Source organism: Octopus bimaculoides, chromosome 22, assembly GCF_001194135.2.
Source record: "Octopus bimaculoides isolate UCB-OBI-ISO-001 chromosome 22, ASM119413v2, whole genome shotgun sequence".
Taxonomy (NCBI): domain Eukaryota; kingdom Metazoa; phylum Mollusca; class Cephalopoda; order Octopoda; family Octopodidae; genus Octopus; species Octopus bimaculoides.
In genome coordinates this window covers 14,961,016-14,982,086 of record NC_069002.1, presented here as the reverse complement: position 1 = coordinate 14,982,086, position 21,071 = coordinate 14,961,016, and the positions used below count along the sequence as shown (strand labels likewise).

At 36.5% G+C, this 21,071-nt stretch overlaps 1 protein-coding gene across 1 annotated transcript in view; it reads left to right on the top strand.

The window, feature by feature from the left end:
* LOC106880038 (uncharacterized) overlaps positions 1-21,071 on the top strand; it is a 456,507-nt gene that overhangs the window by 409,299 nt on the left and 26,137 nt on the right. The window contains exons 195-209 of the mRNA XM_014929839.2: positions 591-705; positions 3,399-4,034; positions 5,307-5,542; positions 7,366-7,458; positions 7,678-8,073; positions 9,109-9,185; positions 10,002-10,065; positions 11,337-11,543; positions 12,768-12,879; positions 13,535-13,643; positions 15,488-15,660; positions 15,942-16,048; positions 16,939-17,100; positions 19,449-19,617; positions 20,361-20,548. Of these exons, the coding sequence (XP_014785325.2) occupies positions 591-705; positions 3,399-4,034; positions 5,307-5,542; positions 7,366-7,458; positions 7,678-8,073; positions 9,109-9,185; positions 10,002-10,065; positions 11,337-11,543; positions 12,768-12,879; positions 13,535-13,643; positions 15,488-15,660; positions 15,942-16,048; positions 16,939-17,100; positions 19,449-19,617; positions 20,361-20,548 (2,844 nt within the window). The remainder of the gene's footprint in view (positions 1-590; positions 706-3,398; positions 4,035-5,306; positions 5,543-7,365; positions 7,459-7,677; positions 8,074-9,108; positions 9,186-10,001; positions 10,066-11,336; positions 11,544-12,767; positions 12,880-13,534; positions 13,644-15,487; positions 15,661-15,941; positions 16,049-16,938; positions 17,101-19,448; positions 19,618-20,360; positions 20,549-21,071) is intronic.

Here is a 21,071-nt window from a genome sequence, read left to right as displayed (position 1 = left end):
GACAGGCTTCTTTCAGTTTCCGCCTACCAAATCCACTCACATGGCTTTGGTCAGCCCGAGGCTATAGTAGAAGACACTTGCCCAAAGTGCCACGCAGTGGGACTGAACCCGGAACCATGTAGTTGGTAAGCAAGCTACTTACCACACAGCCACTCCTACGCCTATTGAACTTTCCTTATATATTTTCAATATTTTTTAAATTATTATTCTAAATCTATTATTAGTATAAAACATATTTGATGTTTTAGTGGAATCTCTTGTACTCCATCATGATACTACACCATCTGGTGATGAATCATTTGTACCGTATGTGTGAGAGAGGCAGACAGACAGACAGAAGGATAGACAGACAGAGGGAGAGACGGACAGATAACCTGAGACAGAGAGAGAAAAAGAGTTATACTTGAGAAATATAGATGTTAAATTAGAACCAGACCCATCCGTGTAGCACCAATGATGATGAGGCAGTGTGGTATGACTGGAAAACTAAAGCACATCAAGTTATGTCCCCTTTATGTGAAAGGATAATTAACTTCTACGAAATGGAAAATATTTTATTTATAGCTAAATGTACTCATTCTTTCTTTCAGACTGACATCTGCAAAATTAACAATGAATGTTATGAAAACTTGGCTATAAATCCAAAGAATGCTACATTGACTTGTAACGTTTTAGTCTCCAAAAATTCATGGCAACTCATTGATGGTAATAAATGTTTAAACTATTTTATTTTATTGAATAAGAAACAATGTAAATCATTATGAATTTATGTTGCAAGATCCCTGATGTGAAACTGTGCGTTGAAACAAATATTGTTCTATTTTGGGATGGTCATTTATTTACTTATTTTTGCCAAATAAACACACTGTATAGTCATTCTTCACTCAGTTATTAACTGGTCTTATTTTATCTTATGTCCATTGTCCAGAAATCTTTTGTCACTCATCTGTGACCTCTTCAGCAACCCTTTCTGTCCATGTGTATCATCCTGCTCTGCTTAGACCACGGATGGAAAGAGTCGCTGAAGAATTCACAGATGTGTGACAAAAGATTTCCAGACAAAGGACATAAATAAAATAAAAACAATAATAAACAAGTGAAGGATGAATATATAGTGCATGTGTTTATTTGGCAAAAAAAAAACAAAAAAAAAACTAAATAAATAAAATGACCATCCTGAAATATAACAATAATGTAAATTTTCATCTTACTAAATAGCTAAATTTCTGTCTTTAGTCAATGTAATTAATTATTGTATTTAATCACTGAAGTTAAGTATTCTATATATAATTTCCTATAAGAAACTACTGGTTGAGGTCACATAGAATTTTCATTAGGAAATGATGTATATACTTGCAGGAATCTTTTGTCTTTTATTTGTTTTAGTCATTAGACTACGGCCATGCTGGGGCACTACCTTGTATTTTTTTTATTTGAATCAATCAACCCGAGTACTTATTTTATCAGTATCTTTTGCTGAACTGCTAAGTTAAGGGGAAGCAAACACACCAACAACAGTTGTCAAGCAGTGGTGAGGGACAAAGACACACACACATATATGACGGGCTTCTGCCAGTTTCCATCTACTAAATCCACTTAAGGTTTTGGTCAGTCTGAGGCTATATATAGTAGAAAACACTTGCCCAAGGTGCCATGCAATAGGACTGACCCCTGAACCATGTGGTCGGTAAGCCACACCTGCACCTATGTTTTTCAAATTGCACCTGACCCTACCAATAGGCTCTTAGCTGACTGGCCAACAGTTCGACAGAATGTCTTTGTGCCTGCAGGCCCTTCACTGGCCCAGTTCATCTAGTTGCAAATAGATACTATATCTAGCTGATCAACTTGCTCTAAGAAATTATCATTAAATTCTTTATGAGAATTTTCATTATCATCCATTGTTAAATCCCAATCCTTTCAGGACTTTTATATGATGGAGATTAAGCTGGCTTATCACAGATAAGCTTGATAAAGCAATTGAGCTTTCAAGTTTGTTCTCTTGACCAGTTGGAACCAAAGATGTATACTTTTTGCTTTTATTGAGGCACTTCCATATTGGGTCTTAAACAGTTGAATATCTCATGGATTATAGAAATTTCTTTAAAATTTGTTGTGATTATTTGAATTTTAAAGTACTATAGAAACAAAAAACAGTAAAAACAGTTATAATCGTTAAAATATAAATTTTAAAAAAATAGTGGTAAATTCTTTTCGTTTTTCAAATTAAACATAACGTTTAACTCATACTTTCACTCTTCAAAAGCATTGGTAATCTTCTCAACTTTTTTATTGCTTCAGAAAAATTAAGCTAACTTACACTATTTTCACCATTTCCCCGACCCTTCTCTCTCGTCTGTTTTTTCCAACTGAAGTAGCCATGTAATTCCTCTCCTGTGAGACACCTACTTCTGTGCCCCTATTATTACATTATCACAAGCTGCTTCCCTCTCATCTGAAGGGTCTTGTCTTGCAAGTTACTTGGTGACCTCGCTAGTGCTGGTGCCTCACAAAAAGCACCCACTACACTCTGTAAACTGAGTGGCATTAGGAAAGGCATCCAGCAATAGAAACCATGCCGAAACAGACAATAAAGAGTTTGGTGCAGTCCTTTGTCATGCCAGCTCTTGTCAAACCATCCAACCTCTTCCAGCATGGAAGGTAGACATTACATGATGATGATGATGGTGACAATTCTCAATATAATTAATTCTTGATATATTCAAGCCCTGAGAAATAGTTTCCTCCATTAATTTTCACCAGATATTAGGGTTTAAAAGGTTATCTTCTAAGTTGTAAGATTTTCTCTGAACTTAACTGAGGCAGCCAGTCTAATTTACATAACATTCATTCATTAACATGAAGGCAAATGGCTTAGTGGTTCGAGTGTTGTACTCACGATCACTCTAATGTGGGTTCAATTCCCAGACCAGGTGGTGCATTTTGTTCTTGAGCAAAACACTTTGTTTCACATTGCTACAGTCCCCCTTTCAATCAATGGGTAATGTTGGCCTTCTTGCCTACCCACAGGGGTGGTGCCTTTCAAAGGCTATAATGATGCAAAGTACATCGTGACCAACGATGTGTAGCATCTGGTTGTCTGGTCAGTCACATGATCACATTCATTAGGAGTTTTATTAATTAAATGATAAATATTTGATGAACAACATAATATAGATTAGAAATTTAATGTGTGTGCATGTGTTTGTGTAGATAAATATATAAATGCTGAAAATCCATACACAACTTGTATATTTTCTCTTGCAAGAAAAACTGACAAAAAAGAAAGACACATTTGTTTTAATCTTTAATATGCAAATTTAAAGAAACAGTTTAATTTTTTCTTTTTTTTTTTTTAAACAAATTAAACACTACTTATCTAATTCTTTCCTTCACAGTTAATAAAATCACAGTTATTCGACTCACCTACCTGAAAATAATCCAAATGATCATTGTAACACCAACTTACAACCTAACTTTTACTGGAATCGTCAAAATTGTACAAGGTCCTTTTGGTGGGGATGCTCTGTTGCTCGGTGGGACTAACCAGTCCATTGATATGGGCAAAACATTGAAATGCTTCCGTGGCCAAGAAAACGAGTGTAATGGTGGATTTACGGTGAACTTCAATATGAAGATAATCACTTTGAAAGAGGACATGACAATTTTCAGTAATGGCGGTAGAGGACTGAATACTTCAGGAACAGCAATGTGGGTGTCGAAAGGATTCTTGTTCCTCACAGTAAGCACAGCAGAAAGACAATGGGTTGTAAAGACAAACAAATTCCGTGTTGGAGTATTTATAACAATAACCTTCAGTTGGAGCCAACATAATGGTTTGGTATTGATGATCAATAAAAAGATTGTTGCTAAGCAATCCATATTCATCAAGCGTGAAGTAAAAGGTACTCCAGGAGGAAATCTTCTTATAGGAACATCCATTAAAAAGAAATTCTTTGCTCACATTATCATTGGTAGCTGGACCATTACACATGCAAGAATTGAAACTATTCAAGAAGCCAATATAAAGACTGGTTAGTATATACTTTTACTCTTTCTCTCTCTCTCTCTCTGAATATTACTTTATTGCAAAGATATCAAAGATAAATTCAATGTAGTTAAACCTCTTCATAGTTTAAAACCTCACTATGAAATACATGTAAATACATCTTGTTATTCTCTTTGCCCAGGAAAAAGTTTTGAGATTTAGAAGATTCCCTTTGCATGCTTCATTATCACTAGTTAGATGTTCATTAGAAGACAATTAGTCCTTGCTGTCTGTCCACAAAGAGAACTTATAGCTATCACCATTTATATCAAAAACACACCAGAACTTAACTGAGACAGCCAGTCTAATTTACGTAACATTCATTCATTAACATGAAGGCACATGGCTTAGTGGTTCGAGTGTTGTACTCACAATCACTCTAATGTGGGTTCAATTCCCAGACCAGGTGGTGCATTTTGTTCTTGAGCAAAACACTTTGTTTCACATTGCTACAGTCCCCCTTTCAATCAATGGGTAATGTTGGCCTTCTTGCCTACCCACAGGGGTGGTGCCTTTCAAAGGCTATAATGATGCAAAGTACATTGTGACCAACGATGTGTAGCATCTGGTTGTCTGATCAGTCACATGATCACATTCATTAGCAGTTTTATTAATTAAATGATAAATATTTGATGAACAACATAATATAGATTAGAAATTTAATGTGTGTGCATGCGTATGTTTGTGTAGATAAATATATAAATGCTGAAAATCCATACACAATTTCTCTTTTACTCTCTTTTACTTGTTTCAGTCATTTGACTACGGCCATGCTGGGGCACCGCCTTTAGTCGAGCAAATCGACCCCAGGACTTATTCTTTGTGAGCCTAGTACTTATTCTATCGGTCTCTTTTTGCCGAACCGCTAAGTTACGGGGACGTAAACACACCAGCATCGGTTGTCAAGCGATGTTGGGGGGACAAACACAGATACACAAACATACATATATATACGACAGGCTTCTTTCAGTTTCCATCTGCTAAATCCACTCACAAGGCTTTGGTCGGCCCGAGGCTATAGTAGAAGACATTTGCCCAAGGTGCCACTCAGTGGGACTGAACCCAGAACCATGTGGTTGGTAAGCAAGCTACTTACCACACAGCCACTCCTGCGCCTATGTATATTTTCTCTTGTTATTATTTTTACTGTTTTAAAACATTTTCCTGGTCATTCTCTATTATTTATATTTGTTTCAATAAACTAAAATTTATCCAAATCTTTATTTTATTTCTTTCTTCTTTTATTCCATTGTTGCAGAACATCCAACTTTCAAAGATGCACCTGAACTAAAATGGCAGATAAACAATGGAACCGATGAGATCAATTTCTTGTGTTCTTTCCCACCTCATCCAAATGACAAACAACTGAAATATTTAGTATTTTGGTATCTGGAAGATAAAGAACTTGCATCTGTTGCTCCAATGCTGCAGAATGGTTCCTACCAAGCATCACTCAATGAAAGTGACTTAACAGGAATGAAGTATAAAGATGGGGTGAGTTTAGTTGGCTTTTATAACAACATACCAACATCTTATGATGTGTCTTCTTCTTCATTTCATTGTTCGTGTTGTTGTTTAGCTCCACATCAGCTCTGCTTAACCCTTTAGTATTCAAACGAGCCATATCAAGCTCAAAAACTCTTTTAAGCTGGCTGGATCTGACCTCTTACACCTACTCTATGATGTCAGTCTATGTTGTTGTTGGCACTCAGGTCGCCTACGACATCGAGGGTTCCAGTTGATCCGATCAACAGAACAGCCTGCTCATGAAATTAACGTGCATGTGGCTGAGCACTCCACAGACACGTGTACCCTTAACGTAGTTCTCGGGGATATTCAGCGTGACACAGTGTGACAAGGTTGACCCTTTGAATTACAGGCACAACAGAAACAGGAAGTAAGAGTGAGAGAAAGTTGTGGTGAAAGAGTACAGCAGGGTTTGCCACCATCCCCTGCCGGAGCCTCGTGGAGCTTTAGGTGTTTTTGCTCAATAAACACTCACAGCGCCCCAGTCAATCATCAAAATCTGAGAGCCACAAGGCAATACATTGCAGGATTGATAGAAAACAATGTGAATAAATAAGCATTAAATTTGACAGACTAATCTGAATGCTTAAAAGGTTAAGCAGATACATTACAGCTGAGAACATGCCACAAATAATACATCGAGGACCCCAGCTTGCAATGTGTCCTTCCTTTAATTAAAGACAGCAGTGTTTGATTGTAGGGAGATTTCACTGTTATCTCTGTTTCATTCTGGTCAAGCATCCAGATTAGTGGCTCCTTTGCTGGCGCAGGGTGGTTGTTGTCATTATGGTTATTGCAATAGTTATGGTGGGATTCATCCACTTCAACCAAAGAATGTGATGTAGTTTATCACAATGACCTCATTATATTACTGGTACCTATTCTATCTCAACCAAAAACTTTAAAAACAAATATCAACTCTTAAGGGATTTCTATTCAGAACTTGGAGTGCGACAAAAAATTGAACTGTTTAGTAAAGACACTGATGCACATATTGTAGTGGATTAAGGGATTTTAACTCTTGAGCATTTAATCCAGCTATATCCAGCCCAAAATATTCTGTTTTATGTCCAAACTGGCCTCTCATGCCCACTTAACAATGTCATTATAAAAATCAACAATTACATCATCAAAATTTCAAAGCTATGAATGAGATAATGCATTATTAAAATCAGTGTGAATTTGTTGTGCAAGAATATGACAACCCCTGGTAAGAATGGAGAGGAACACTACATATAAATAATAGCAGTCTGAGTAAATAGGATGGTCATAGTTGGAGTGAATTTGATCTTTAACAATACAATCTACAGCTTTTTAAATTATAAAGTATAGGCCAAGCTTTATCAGAAGGTATGCAGTATCCTCCTCCTCCTCATCATCATCATCATCATCATCCTTTTATATTTGCTCTCCACACAGGCATGAGCTGGATGGTCCCAAAAGATCCAGTAAAGTGCAGAGCCATGTCTTGCTCCTGCATCTGCATCCCAGTTTGGGATGATGGTTTATTTGGCTAAATACCTTTCCTAATGCCATCCACTTTACAGAGTGTACTCTATGATTTTTCTCTGTTTTTTGTTGTTGTTTTTTTTGTTTCATTTATTTATTTATTTATTTTTACATGATACTAGTACTTGTGAGGTCCCTATAAAACTTCACAAGGTTAAAGAACCCCCTCAACTGAGTGGGAGGAAAGTAGTAATTGGGGGTGGTTACTCTGTTTCTTTTCACAAATCACTTTACGAATTCAATCTTGTTAACAAAGGAATCTGCAATTTCCTTTTCTTCAGCTCACCTGTGCAGTTTCTGCTTGCTACAGTTCGAATTGTGAAAACTCCCAAGGACCAAAACGTCACAGTCTTGCACTCGTGGCTGAGATTAAGGTAAGTGATGCCAATATGTTCTATAGGTTGTTTCACTTGAAGATAACAGGTTTTGTACCTCAGTATCACTGTTCCTTATATAGATACATATGCACAGCAGCATCCATGATGCAGCTTGTATTGTTGTTGGCCCTCCATCGCTTACGACGTCGAGGGTTCCAGTCGATCCGATCAACGGAACAGCCAAAGTAAAAAATATTTTAATTCTTTCTTTTTCAGATTCTTTCAAGCAAGATAAAAGTTGTGGAAGGTATGAAAGCAGGGTATATAGAAGTAAAATCAAGATTGCCACCACGGTTAATGTGCTCAAACAGCAGTTGCCATTTCTATGTATACACCAAACTTGAAAAACATCCAAAAGATTTTAAATGTGAGGGTGAGGTAATCCCTCAACTTGTATTCGGTTACATGGAACATTGGCATGTTTCTCAGGAAGCAGACAGCTCCTCAGATAAATGCAACTTTGCAATCACCAACAAGAACTGGAAATCAGTTCTACAAATTCCTGTCATTGCAACAATTGATGGATTACGAGACAAACAGCAGAGTCGTTGGGTTTCTATCTCAATTAGCAACAGCGAGCTTGATATAAAAACCAAAATTGGACGAGTCCAGGTTAGTTGATTATTAATTTTGTTACCTTATAATTAATTTGAAGAAATCGACAGCAGAAAGAGTTAAACTTTTTGGGTTCATAACCATGGACAGGGCTGTAAATTTTTCACATAGCTTATACCAGGTACTGTCTCCTGGAGCCATCATTTAAAAAAGCAGGTAAAATGTCTGCCTTTGTATTTATCTCGATACCATAGCTGACTCCATGCAGCCTAATTAAAAAAACTTAAACTCTTCATGGCATGATGTCTCATATATGGCACCACTTTTTATATCATTAAATGTGTAGTAATTCTTTTATTATGACAAACGAGGGTTTACAGAATAAAATATTTTATAAAAAAAGCAGGCTGTTTCTGTAACCCTGATTATGTTTTTTATTCACTTCAGCCCACAAGACATTTTCATTCTGGCTTACTTCCAACAAAACTTTTGCTCAATCCTGCAATGCAGTATAGTATACATACAGTATAGTAAACATACAGTATAGTATATATATCCTACTGGTTTAAGAAATGATGCTAAAGGTTTCACAGATTTGTCTTGTAGACCTGTTAGATTCTAACTCTTGAATTAGACAGTAATGTTAATTATGGTTATTTGGTTCTCCTTCTCCTTCTCTCTTTCTGTCTATCTATGTATTTTTTTTATCTGTCTGTATATTTATCTATCTATCTATCTATCTATCTATCTGTCTGTTTATCTATCAATCTAATTATCTATCAATCTATCTATCTATCTATCTTATCTATCTATCTATCTATCTTGAGCCCTGTGTGGCTAATAAAAGAAATCTATCTATCTATCTATCTATCTATCCATCTGTCTGTCTCTGCTCCTTCTCACTGTTTATTTATCTGTCTGTCTATATCTTCCACTCTCTTCTCTCTATTTATTTAAATGTATTTCTCTTCCTTTCTCTCTGCCTGTCTCTATCCCTCTTTTCTCTCAGCCAGACACACACACACACACACACTTGTTAACCTATCACTCTTATCACCCACGGTTTATATTCTCTCTCTCTAATGAAAACAGGTGGATGTTGTGGACAGCAACAAGAAGGCAGTCTGTAAATCAATCAATGATCCTCATATAACAACATACGATGGAAGGTAAGTCCTTGTATCACACCTCTTTAATGTTCATCTACTTTTTACACACACAAACACACACAATATATGGTGCAGACAGCCATGTTTATTTTGGAGTCACATGGTTTGAGTGGATGATGATGATGGTGATGATGCTGATGCACCTGTACATTTTTTACTGCAACATATTAACTGATGCAGATGTTATGCTGTTCCATTCAACTTCTTTGTTTTCTTAGTTATCTTTTCCTCTTGTTGGTTTCAGTTTCTGAGACTGTGGTCATGCTAGAGCACCACATTAAAGGGTTCAGTCAAATATATGAACCCCTATGCTTAATTATTTTTTTAAAGCCTGGTGCTCATTTCACCAGTCTCTTTTGATGAACTGTTAGGTCATGAGGACAGAAACAAACCAGCACTGGTTGTCAAGCAAGGTGAGGGAAAAGTACAAACACACACACACACAAACACATGCATGTACACACAGAAACATGCATGCACAAACATGCATGCACACACACACACACACACAGTTTGAACTTCTTTCCGTTAACTGTCTATCAAATCTACACACAACGCTTTGGTGAGGCCAGGGCGATAACAGAAAATGCATGCCCAAGGTGCCATGCAGTGGCACTGAACCCAAGGCTACAGTTGGGAAGCAAGCTTAACCACTGAGCAATATTCCACAAACACATAAGTACATCATTCACGTTGTGATGTTTGGACACTGTCCAGTTCATTTCATAATCCTTCGATTATCTTTGGTTTTTATTCTTATTTTTGCATTCCTTGAAATTCTTCTTTAACAAATTCTTAAATATTTGTCATTTGCAGATTCTACAATTGCTTTTTCGAGGGTGAATTTGTATTATATCAGCATCAAACATTACCATTCGCTGTAAGTAACATAGTTTTACTTGTTTAGCATTTCACTAGTCTCTATAAAATATGAGGACACATTACCAAAATATAAGCCTTCAATCTTTAAGTGGTCATGGCAGTGGGGTTGGTGGCAGCAGCAGTGGCAGCGGTGGTGGTGGTGGTGGTGGCAGCAGTTGTGGTAGCAGCAGTACAGTATAATGGCTTCTGTTGTTGTTGCTGTTTGCAACTCTCTACCCACCAAGTCTGCTCTAATTAAAATCAATAAGTGATTTGCCACGTTGTCTAACTCCACACCTAACCTGGCCAATGGGTTAATTTTTCTGGAGCCCAGTCTACTGCAGACATTAGGATTGGGTCTTGTTTCTGAGGTTAGTTTCCCCACTTCTTTCACACTAATCCGTAAAGCCCTTAAAAAAAAAGGGGGGGGGGGCTTCACTCAATGAGGTTCTTGAAGCCTTAGAACAATCTGATGTAAACCAATGAGGGTTCCATTAAACAAGTCCAAAGAATGACAAGATAAAAGATATCAATTAGACAGTGGTAATGATAAGCCTCAAATGAGGGTCCCTGGTCCTTAATCACCTAATGGTGTGAAAGTGTCTGGCTTAGTGGTTAGGGTGTTGGACTTGTGATTGTAAGATTGTGGTTTCAAATCCTGAACCGGGCGATGTGTTGTATTCTTGAGCAAATCGCTTCATTTCACATTGCTCCAGTCCACTCAGCTGTCAAAAATGAATTATCCTCTGATGGGCCAGTGTCCCATCTAGGCGAGGAATTTATATGCCATGGAAACCGTGAAATCAGCCCTTATGAGTTGGGGTGACTCAAGAAGGTAACTTTAATTTGCCTTGCTTTAATCACATGACAGTAATGTTGATACAATACTGTTATTGATTCAAAGACCAACAATTCTTGATATTGTCCTTAATTTTTACCTTTCTGTTTATTAGTTTCAAGTTAATCACATTTTGGTTGAGATGTCTGTGTATGTTTTTGTACAAATCCTGGATGTGGAACCCTGGTACAGACACTAATCATTTTGCTACATTTAGGGTTGATAGGGTAAATAAAAGATAAATTCATACACATTGAAATTTTGTATTATCTTTCATGTAAAAATATTTCAATCAAAGATTTGAATTTAGATTTCAGCTTATTTAGTAGAGGCAGTTTCTCAGTGTGTTGATTTTGAATGAGTTAATAGAAGCCAAATTGTTTTATATCATTAAATGTTTCTGTAGACATTGTTATGCTTCTTCTAATTTAATTACACTTTGATTTCCGTAGGTGCATGCTTTCTATCGCAATTGTAACGGACATGCATCTTGTAACTGCGCCGTTGCTGTTCGCTCAGGAGATGATGTCATTTTGATAGATCAGTGTGGAGCCAGAAAGACCAAGAAACGACGCCCACTGAAAATAGTGCTTTATGTCAATGGAATTCTTACACCAAACACAAAGATTCTGAGTTTACGTGGTGGCCTTAAATACAAAGTGAGTGTGACAAGTTTATTTTGAAATAATTCACTTAGCTTTTGTTTGTTGCTTTTTCTTTTATGGTCATTGTTTAGCCCGTGGAGGCGCAATGGCCCAGTGGTTAGGGCAGCAGACTTGCGGTCATATGATCGCTGTTTCGATTCCCAGACCGGGCGTTGTGAGTGTTTATTGAGCAAAAACACCTAAAGCTCCACGATGCTCCAGCAGGGGATGGTGGCGAACCCTGTTGTACTCTTTCACCACAACTTTCTCTCACTCTTACTTCCTGTTTCTGTTGTACCTGTAATTCAAAGGGTCAGCTTTGTCACACTGTGTCATGCTGAATATCCCCGAGAACTATCTTAAGGGTACACGTGTCTGTGGAGTGCCCAGCCACTTGCACGTTAATTTCATGAGCAGGCTGTTCCATTGATTGGATCAACTGGAACCCATACTGATGATCGAAAGCTAGATATTATTCTAGTAATCGTGAAATCGTTCGATATATAGTTGAGTTCATTTTTTAAAAAGGTTGGTTATTTTAAGAGTTGCTTTTCTTCACATTCGGTAAAGATGTGTTTATTTTGGAAGTCTAGTGTGTGGCATTATTCTGTAGTAATGCCCTTATATAAATATAAATGAATAAATATAGTAGAATATTATGTAAACTGCTTGTATTAGTTAGACTGGTGTCCTCATCATGATTGTCGTTTACACTACATTTTAGCTGTTGTAAGCTCCAGCCTTCATCAGGTATCTTGCGTTGCATTCAACAGCAGAAACCTAGTGAAATCAACAATCAAGATAAGACATCAATATGACTAATATAAACAGTATATGTAATATAAATTCCTCTTCTCGCAAATATAGAATTGTATTGTAAATTATTGGTCAGCCTTAAGTTGGTTCTGATCCAGCATTCAGGCCTAGAATGTTCCATCTTTTCATTTGTTTCCTTTGTTTTAATATTTTAGGTATTATGCATCTAAGGCTACATCATACAATGTCTAGTTCTGATTGTGTAAAATAACAAAAGTGCGATATCAGGGAAATTTTCCTGCTATTTCTAGCAGATTGATGCATCACATTGAAGCTTTTTTTAGTTTGTTGAATATTCTTGTTACTGTTACAGCTTGAAGGGATAAGACTTCACTGTTTTGTTTTAAGCTGTCATATTTCTTGATAAAATTTCATGACATATGTAAACCAAATGAATTCTGAAATAACCTTTCTAACTTTCAGATAATCTTACCAACTGGTACTTCTGTCATTGTGGCAAAAGGTAGAAAAAGAACATCACAGTTCATCAATATTTGGGTCCAACCTTCCCCTGCAGATATGAAGAAAACTGAAGGTAGATAGAAATATGTTTTTATGTTCAATTAGAAGAGGACTACCGTAATTTTGGTGGATGACAGATGTAACTTGACTGATAGGCATTTTACAAAGCCCTGACAAATGAAAGACAAATATTAATCAGAACATAAATGTAAATTTTGTATGTGTATTCGGTGTGCAAGATTCTTGATGTGGATACGTGTGTTGAAAGAAATACAATTAAGCTTTGATACATTCAAAATAAATGGAAGTGGAGAGACAAGTTACTGAAGAGATTACAAGAGTGCAATGAAATGATTTAACAAAAAAAAAAAACTAAATACTGTTTATAAATTAATAAAGGACTGAACCAGTGCGTATGTTTATTACCAGCGTAATGCCTCTCCCAAAGTTTAATTATAAATGTAAATAAATTCTGCAAAGTGGTTCTTTACTATTTCTGCCACTTCACCAAACTATGGAACTAAGAAATTGTTATTATTACATACAAGGTTCAAAATGTATGATAGATCAGGAAGCATTTTCACAATCACAACATAAGATGTATATTCAATTTTTAATTACACTCAAATAAGAATAGATAGACCTAACAAACATGGAGGGAGTCTTTTAACATACAAAAGATTAGTCTTCCTTATATTGTTTGTCATGTCTTGTTTCTGTCTTTCTAGGTCTTTGTGGTTCCTTTGATAGCAACAAAAACAATGATTTCGTCATGTCTAATGGCAAGGTTCTTATTGAACGTGGTAAGAGACCTGATGAATTTAGTCTGAGCTGGAGGTAAGCTTTCAGTTTTATATTAATCTAAAATTGTATCAAATAGATTTTTGTTTCCTGCAGTTCCAGACCCAACTGTTGACCAAGTCCAGCATAAGGATTGCCTTTCTACCTTTTTGGGGTTTAGGAGGACAGGCAATTTTTTATTATTTTTTTTTTGGGCTGGGTTCCATAGTGGATAAAGCTGAAAGAACTAATAACAGGTGCTTTCATCCATGGTTAGTTAACCCCTCATCAGCTTCTTCAAGATCCACTTTGATAGAAAAGCAAAACCCTTCCAGTAAATCTGTTGCAGGATGGCAATACAGCTTGGCATTGGTTGTTGAGAATAGTCCTGAATCTGAAGGATTCTTTTGATTGGTTGCCTGCTACCAGTTGCCCCCTACTCACTATCCCTAGTGGCTTCTCCCCACAGGCTGTCCTTGTTGGCTGCTCCCTATTGGCTACTCTCAATTGGTTGCCCCCTATTGTCTTCTCCCAATTGGCTGCTCTTTGTTCATTAGCCCTTATTGTTTGCCACCAATCAACTGTTTCCTATTTGCTAACCCCTATTGGTTCTCCCTATTGGCTATCCCTTATTAGTTGCCCCCCTATTGGCCCAGCTCATTTTATTCTTTTTCTTTGACTTTTCTATAATATGTTTGGATATTTTCTTCCTGTTATCATTACTTATTCATTTCAAACTTCCACTGCTTTCATTCATAATTGTCATTGTCGTCATCATCATCATCATCATAATTGTAATCATCAGTAAGAAATTTTGACCTCAGCTAGATATACAATTTAGATATTTACGAAAAGAGCAAAGAATATTTATAGCCCAGAATAACCAACATAGCTTGAACGAAATGAACAAAGGAATATAACTATTCTGAATGCTCACTGGTATGAATTTGAAGGAAGGCATACGAAATACCAAATATAAATTCTTGGTTTACTAAGATTATCTTTTCTTTAAAGGAAGGTAAACAAATGCCTAGTAGCAGCTGCAACAAACTCTGAATATGGAAGGGAGATAATTCCAAAATTGAATGACTGACCAGAATAATATGTGTGTGTGTGTGTGTGTATTTGAGTATGTGTGTATGAAGACAGTCTTCTACATAGTCTCCATCTAGCAAATTCCACTCATATAGAACTGGTAAACTTGGGGATCTATAAAAGACCCTTGCTGAAAGTGTCAAGCATTAAGACTAAACACAGAAGAGAATCGTGTAATTCAAAAGTACGCTTCTGTTTATATGCAAGAGAGAAGACTACACTGGTTTGATGATGAGATGAATATGGAGGTAGACAGTTGTATACAGAAGTCTGATGACTTAAAGGAGTGGGTTGAACTTGTGAAGGAGGGAAAACCAGGAAGATATGGCACAAAGTATTGATGGCTGATCTCAAAAGGAAATGGCAGAGTACCAAGATATTTGGTGCTTTGCTGTACTCAAGAAGACCCATCCATCAGAGTAGAGTTGATATCTGTGCTGGTGCCATGTTAAAAGCACTGATGCCAGTACCACATAAAAAGCATCTAGAACACTCTGTGGAGAGATTGGCATTAGAAAGAATATCCAGCTGTAGAAACCATTGCCAGAACAGACAATAGAGCCTGGTATGGCTCCCAGCTCTGGTCAAACTGTCTAACCCATGCCAGCATGAAAAACAGATGTTAAATGATAATGATGATGTTGATGATGATGATGTGGGAGTGGGATATATTTAAAGTATTTTTTGGAAAAGAAAAGTAAAGGAAAAACTAAATTTTCTTCTTTAATGAGATCAAACTAAATATATTATTATCAGTCTGAATATTGTCAAGTGAATCAATTAAAAATCATCTTTTGCTGTTTCAGAGTGAAGAAAAAAGATACATTATATACTGGTTACTGTCCCCTAAAAGAACCCACCAAAACAGAAGAGGGCCATGTCTACTGTAATTGTATGTCATTAAGTGAAACAGAATGTAGCTCCAACATGGACTACCAGACATGCGGAAGTAAACCAAGCAAGAAGTCTCACCGAAAAGGTATGCTACCAGAACATGATGTCTGGATTCTCTGATGGTTTCAATAAACTTGATTACATGTTGAATATAAAATATATAAAATATTAAATACAAACAAATAGATATTCAATGGTTACAAGTAATGTCAATGTAATTCTTGAACTTGACTTAATATATGACAAAGCTGGACTCCTGCACCTTCTGTCCTTCCAACAAAACTTCTACATATTTTCTCCACCAACCAATTTCGCATTCAACTCATTTCTTTTCTATAAAATCTGTTATTTGTTTTACACTTCCAGTGAAAGATATCACAAAGAAGCTGCTTAAAAAAGCCAAGATCCCAAAGAAATGTATTTCAAGACAAGAAGAAGAAACATTTGAATATAACAGTACATATGTGACTCCAGTAAGTTGGCAATTCCTCAGGGAAAATCAATAGCATTTCTTTATTATTAATATTATTATAACTTTATTTCAGCTGCCATAGTACTGGGCATTTTTTGGAGGTCCCAAGAGTAGCAAGGGCACTTTTGTTTTGCTATACATGCTAAAATTATCACCACATTTTAGATGGAGAGTGAAGTACAGGTACAGCAGAAACAGGAAGAAAGAGCGAGAGAAAGTGGTGGTGAAGGAGTACAGCAGGTTTCACTACCACCCCCTTGCCAGAGCCTCATGGAGCTTTTAGGTGTTTCAGCTCAATAAACATTCACAACGCCTGGTCTGGAAATCGAAACCATGATCCTATGACCATGAGTCTGCTGCCCAAACCACTGGGCCATAGCACCTCCACGATATATATATAATCATCATCATCATCATCGTTTAACGTCCGCTTTCTATGCTAGCACGGGTTGGACAATTTGAGTGAGGACTGGTGAAACCAGATGGCTACACCAGGCTCCAATCTGATATGGCAGAGTTTCTACAGCTGGATGCCCTTCCTAACGCCAACCACTCCGAGAGTGTAGTGGGTGCTTTTACGTGTCACCCGCACGAAGGCCAGTCAGGCAGTACTGGCAACGGACACGCTCAAAATGGTGTATTAGCAAAACAAAACAAAGCAGGGAGAGTTTGTTTATAAAATATGTAGCCTTGCATGTATTTCGTTAACAGTAAATGATTATCTTTTATGTAATATAAATCATGTAATCCAGTTGCATTGTTGGATCTTCAAAGTTGTATAACTCTCATTCATAGGGTTCTAAATATCTGTTATGTTTTGTTTAGTTATGATAATATAATGTTAAAACTGTTATTGTTTTCTACACTAACTAAGTTAATTTATTATTTCAGGAATTCACCTGGCCTTCACCAACAAAGAAGATAACAGAAACAGAAGCAACTACTATATGCAAAACAACAATTGAAGGGAAAAATTCCACCAAAAATTGTCTCAAAATTCTGCCTAACACCGAATTTGCTATGTCTTTAGACTCCTGTATAGAAGATATTCAGGTAAAGTTACTTGATATTTTGGAAACCTCATCTTGATATTTCGTTTTTGGATTTGGCTTGCAAGATTCTTTATGTGAGTTTGTGTGTTGAAGATTGTTGTCGTCTGGGGAGAATCATTTTCTTTTTGTGCTTTATAATTTAACACTCACCAGTAAAATTTTCACTTATTTCTTATTTTCCTAAAATTTTTGTTGCGTCTTACAACCTTTTCAATAGTCTAAATGTTTGTGTGTGGTTCAGTGGTTTGGATGTTGCAGTGATTATTCTAAGACTGTGGTTTCAATTCCTGTACTAGCTAATGTGTTTTGTCCATGAGCAGAATGCTACATTTCATGCTGCTCCAGATCACTCAGCTGGCACAAGTGAGTAACCATGCAAAGGACCAGTGTCCTATCCAGATAGGGATATACATGCCATAAATTCAGGGAAACTGACCTTATGAGCTTATGAGGCTACGGCTCAATAAGAACTTTTTGATCCTATGTGTGTATGTGTATTTATATATATATATATATATATATATATAATTTTTCATAGAAAACCATGTAATCGTTACCAATATAGCAAGAGATTTCACCGCAAAAAAGTCTAAATTAGACTCCTTAAGGATCGTTCTCCTTGTTTATATATCCAAAGTTTTAAATTTAAATTTAAGAGAGAGATTTGACGACAATATCCATTATTATTGTAATTTATTCCTATGTCAACATATCTGTATAAAGCTATATTCGACCGTCAAATTTAAGTCGAACATATAAGTTGCCTTACACGTCTTCAGGGAATACATTTGAGAACAAACAAAAATCAAACAAAAGGCAACTTATATGTTTGACTTAAATTTGACGGTCAAATATAGCTTTATACAGAAATGTTGACATAGGAATAAATTACAATAATAATGGATATTGTCGTCAAATCTCTCTCTTAAATTTATATATATATATATATATATATATATATAATTCAATAATAGGATAAAGTCTTTATAAGAATTTATCAAGTAGTTAGCGTGAAAAAAACCTCATAAGGGAAAAAAAAAAACCCATCATTTTCCCCTATAAATATATTTAATTTATATAAGGGCATTACTATACAATAACGCCTCATGCTAAGAGGGACTCCAGAAGTCAAACTACTATAATAAACACATTTTTACCGTTTGCGAGGGAATGCAAATCTCAAAGCTAACCTCCTAAAAAAAAAGCTTTGAGAATTGCATTCCCTCGTGATCGGTAAAAATGTGTTTATTATAGTAGTTATACATATATATGTATATATACACACACATATGAGGGGGTACTCAAAAGTTCCTGGTTTTGGGTGAAAGAAAATAGAGGAGGATCAGTTAATTATGATTCCATTCAACATGCTCCCTTCTCAGATTCACACATTTATTGCAGTGGTCCTTCAGTTTTTCTAAGCCCTGTAAAACAACTTGGAAAGTTGGGCCTTCAGCCAGGCCTTTCATGATACCCTTAAAGCCAGGGAACTTTCCAGCACCCACTTGTGTGTATGTGTGTATATATATATATATATATATATATATATATATATATATATATATATATATATACACACACACACACACACATATATATATATACATATAAATATACATTTCAAAATGTAACTACATGTGGATTGTTGGCAATTTTTTTCCATCCATCTTCCTTTTCTCTTGGACTTTCGTTTGTTTCTGGTTTCTGAAGAAGAGCTTTGCTCGAAACATAAAGCGACCTTTCTTTCTTTCCCTGAGTGTCTGTTAATACTTTGCATGTACCATGTCCTTGCATTGTTGTTTTTTCTTGTGTTTTTCCTTCATTTTGGGGGGATCAATTATATATAAATGTAGTTTGATAATTGCCAACGCACACAACTCTGCCCTTGAGTTACTCTGTTGATTCTGCTAAATATTAATATATATATATATATATATATATATATATTTATTTATTTATGTGTTTCAGCCAAGTGGCTGCGGTCATGCTGGTGCACCACCGTGAATATATATGATATATATATATATATATCATCATCATTTAACGTCCATTTTCCATGCTGGCATGGGGTGGACAGCTTGACATGGAACTGGCCAGCTGAGGAGCTGTCCAGCCCCCAATTGTCTGTTGTAGCATGGTTTCTGTGGCTGGGTGCCCTTCCTAATGCTAACCACTTTACAGAATGTACTCAGTGCTCTTTATGTGTCATTGGCACGAGTGCATTTTAAATTAGAATAGCATAATTCACATGAAGCATTGTCTGATATATATACATATAAATGTTTTAAATATGGTCTTAAAGCCAAAAGAAGGAAAGCTAATATTCTTTTGTGATTCTTTCGGAATTAGATTACTGAGGATACTTCTTGGGCCAAAGAAGCAGTTCAGAGTATTCAACAATCTTGTATCATGGAAGTAGAAACTAATGTGGAATTGTGGGACAACAATACGAATACTAATAAAATCATGGACATGATATGTCCTAACGACTGTAGTGGCTTTGGAGAATGTGTTAAAGGTAAGTAATATTATTTCTACTAGCAAACTAATTTGTTAAAATCTCTATTAGAGATGGAAGTGGTATTTATACTGAGAGGTAATGCTTATAGCCACTTAAACATGAGTGCAGTTTAAGAACAGGTGATGCTGCTATTTTAACTCCAGGAGGACGCCTCCTCCAGCTGGCTGTTCAGTATAATTTGCACTCACTATATAATGCAATATGTTGTAAAAATTAAATATCTAATGGGTAGATGATGTTATAATATTCAACTACTCGCTTACCGATCTTGAGTTCAATTTCACCACAGGTTTCCAGCCTCTCTGAGGCACAAGTCTGGGAAATGTTGATTATGGAAGACCAGCAGTTGTCCACATATACCAGTCCCCCTTCTCCATACCACTGATGCTATCTAAGGGAAAGACAACGGCCAATAAAGCTTGGCACTAGTGATGTCGCAGCTCATTTCTACAGAACAAACTAGAGCAACATGAAATAAAGTATGTTGCCCAAGAACACAACACACAACCTGGTCTAGGAATTGAACTCTCACCTCTGAGCCATGCGCCTTCACAAATACAATCTTCACACAGCTACAATCTCAAATATAACACAATTGCTCCTGCTCACTTTTATATTCTCTTTCTTACCCACCATTGTAATATCTCTCAATTTAGGCTGCAATCTTTTCGTCTTAAAATTCCAGCACTACACATGATGCTAATGATATTTACTTTTTCATTATTAATTGAATATTCCAGGTGAATGCCAATGTCAAAATAAATATTTTGGTGTTGACTGTTCCATTCAGAAGGATACACCACCAACTGTTTTCTCTCTGGACCCTGAAATGTGTGATGAACGGATTACTGACTGCAGTGAGGTGGCAATTTCGGGCGAAAACTTTGTACAGACCAATACACTGATTTGTCATTACAACTTCTCAAATGTAACATTGTTTTTCTTGAATTTTTCTTTCAACTTCTTAAATGAAAATAACTTAGAAATGGGTAAAGGGCTGTGTATAAGTAGGAACAAGATCCTGATAGAAAGAAAGGGACTGTGAGTTATAAAACTATTGATAAAGAAGTGGTGGTTAGTAACAGGAGAAAGTACCCTGTATCCCAGAATTAATAAATAAATAGGCGCAGGAGTGGCTGTGTCGTAAGTAGCTTGCTTACTAACCACATGGTTCCGGGTTCAGTCCCACTGCGTGGCACCTTGGGCAAGTGTCTTCTACTATAGCCTCGGGCCAACCAAAGCCTTGTGAGTGGATTTGGTAGACGGAAACTGAAAGAGGCCCATTGTATATATCATCATCATCATCATCATCATCGTTTAACGTCCGCTTTCCATGCTAGCATGGGTTGGACGATTTGACTGAGGACTGGTGAAACCGGATGGCAACACCAGGCTCCAGTCTGATTTGGCAGAGTTTCTACAGCTGGATGCCCTTCCTAACGCCAACCACT